The 2,500-nt window shown below is 45.0% G+C and overlaps 2 protein-coding genes across 4 annotated transcripts in view; both read left to right on the top strand.

Moving 5' to 3' along the window:
• LOC117832823 (meiosis inhibitor protein 1-like) overlaps window positions 1-2,285 on the top strand; it is a 72,314-nt gene extending 70,029 nt beyond the window's left edge. For 2 of the 3 annotated variants that reach the window (XM_034712108.1, XM_034712109.1), the window contains exon 28: window positions 1,933-2,282. In XM_034712108.1, coding sequence (XP_034567999.1) covers window positions 1,933-2,141 — 209 coding nt within the window. In that variant the 3' untranslated portion in view covers window positions 2,142-2,282. Of the gene's footprint in view, window positions 1-1,932 lie in introns of all 3 variants that reach the window. The other variant, XM_034712110.1, reaches the window with a different exon arrangement.
• triobpb (TRIO and F-actin binding protein b) overlaps window positions 2,211-2,500 on the top strand; it is an 11,239-nt gene continuing 10,949 nt past the window's right edge. The window contains exon 1 of the mRNA XM_034711414.1: window positions 2,211-2,221. Within this exon, the coding sequence (XP_034567305.1) occupies window positions 2,211-2,221 (11 nt within the window). The remainder of the gene's footprint in view (window positions 2,222-2,500) is intronic.

Here is a 2,500-nt window from a genome sequence, read left to right as displayed (position 1 = left end):
AAGTAAAAGAGTCCATTCTGCCCCTGTTCTGATTTCTCCACCTTTCTGTAAATGTGTGCTGAAACCAGCCGTTTCAGTTTTCAGTGTTTTTCATACGTCACAACGCCATCCGGTCTGTAACAGGAAGTCAGAGCTCGGAGCTTGTTCAGCCCATAGACTGTATAAAATACAACTCAACCCCTCCTCCGTTTTTCATTCCCTGCACACATGTGTGCTAACAAGGAGCTTAGGAGGGAGGCATGCTAGTTGTAGGCTGTCTTAATAAACACAAAGGTCGCTTTGACTCCCCACGTCTGCAGATTTGAAGATCTAGTGGATGATTTTTAGTTTTCATGGAAAAGTGCTAGTGCTAGTTAGCATAGCCACATAGCTACATGTTCATAGCTGTGTACTAACACACACGTCGACATACTGACAAATAAAACAACAAGAAACACTAAATCTGTGACCAATGGTTCAGAAAGGTCCTGCTGCAGGCGCCTCTCCGTCAGGATCAGATTCTGGATCAGATTCAGAGGGTTGAAGTAACGTGATCTCTGAGCAGCCGTGTATATTCAGCCAACATGTAAACATTAGATCAACGTGCTGGACAGCCGAGGCCACACCCACTTCCCGGGGGGGCGTCGTCAGAGAGCTCATTCTCATTTAAAGGCACAGACACAGAAAACAGCCTGTTCTGAGCAGGGCTGAAAAAGAGGGGTTTACAGGCAGACCAGAATCTGATTTCAAAGTGTTTTTATGAGCAATAAACTTTAAAGACATGTTTTGGGGACCTCTTAGACCAATATATGTTGATGAAAAAAGAGCATAATATGTCACCTTTAAAAAACTCTTAAAGACACATTTATTTAAACAGGCCTTTGACTCATCTTGTACAGACTCATTTTTGAATTACACTATTGTCTGTTTCTTTTAATGTTTTATGATTTCATTTTAAATTGTATATTTTATCTGTGAAGCACTTTGTGATTTTATTTTTTGAAAGGTGCTATACTAAATAAAATTGACTTGACACACACACACACACACACACACACACACACACACACACACACCTACGTCGTTGTGTGAAATCTAACATCTCAGACAATCCCTGTCTGCAGAGTTTGGTGTATATTTGGAAAGTGTCAGGTGACTCTAATTATAGCAGGAGCTGCACGTATAGACCCGAGATAGGCCTAGCTGGATAGGCACAGGTAATAGAGTGAGTGTCAGTGTTTCATCCTCAGCGGAGGTAACCAAACCCTGGGCATGCATTTCACACACTTTCATTACATTAAGTAGCTCCCATCCTGCTGCAGCATTCGGAGACAGATCCTCCCTGCTGCTCTCCTGTTTCTGTCTGTCAGCTGGATAAGTGGCCTGTCAGGATCACCGTGATGTATCGGCTCCCTCCTTCTGCACATCTTTCTCCATTTCTTCCTCCCATCTCTCCCTCCCCCTCTCTTTCCATGCTCTCCTCCTTCATTTTCCATCCAAACATCCATCCCTCTTTCCGTCTCCCTGCTGTCTCTCCTCTCTCTTCTTCTTCTTCTGCTGCTGCTAATTGAGTCGTCCCTCCCTGAGAGAGCTCTAATCTCAGGATGCATGCTGCCGTAAGTGCAGTTCAATGTCTGGCAGCTCTCAGTTTGGTTCCCACCGTGTTATAGCAATCATTTTGGCCGCGTCTGTCCATGTTATCTCCATTACTCGTTTGCTCCTCCGGTAACGTGGACCCAACATCCTGTCCTCCCTCTCTGTCACACATCATATCAATTCATAAAGTCCCCTCAGTCCTGGTCTTCTGTTTCCTGCCTGCTGCCTGCTTTTCTTCAGACTCTCTGTTGTGGTTTATGAAGCACCTTCCTCCTCTCTCTCCTCCTCCTCCTCCTCCTCCTCCTCCTCTATCATTAACCAAACCCTCCCTTTGTCCTCCCCTCTCACATGCTCCAGTCAGCTACCTGAAGTTGCTGCAGGCTCTGCTCGACGTGGACCTGGTTTCGGGTGTGGTGCGTTTGGGTTCTGGTTCTGGTTTGGTCGGGCTCAAGCCTCTGGGAGTCGAAGATGGTGCTCTGTACCCGCTTGGAGCCAGAGGCGCCAAACTCCTCGCCACCGCTCTCAGTGGACTTCTTCTGCAGGTTGTACTTCTCAGGGTTTTATAATCGTCACTCTATTAAAACAGAGGCTGAAGTCATTTTTTTAGTTTGGGAAAACACAAAAAACCTTACCAAATGCAGAGCATGTGATATTTATTAATCAGTTCAATCAAAAAGGGCTTGGCAGTGGATGAATGTTGACATACAGAGAACATTGTGTGTCAGTTATGTAACATTAAAGAATAAAGTGACTTTAAACCTGGCTTAAGCTGCCCTTTTATTCCATAGTGCAAACTCCAAACTGAAATGACCCTGAGTTTAATTAAACAAACGTCAGGTCAATCAAACTGGTCAGGAGGCAGTCCCTCTCCTCACGTCTCCTGGTCTTCTTTGCTGGGTTTTTATTGAACTTAACACATTCCAAC

The sequence above is a fragment of the Notolabrus celidotus genome, chromosome 20 (assembly GCF_009762535.1).
Source record: "Notolabrus celidotus isolate fNotCel1 chromosome 20, fNotCel1.pri, whole genome shotgun sequence".
NCBI classification, from domain to species: Eukaryota; Metazoa; Chordata; class Actinopteri; order Labriformes; family Labridae; genus Notolabrus; species Notolabrus celidotus.
The sequence above is the reverse complement of the archived record's forward strand: the minus strand, read 5'-3'. Positions and strand labels throughout refer to the sequence as shown.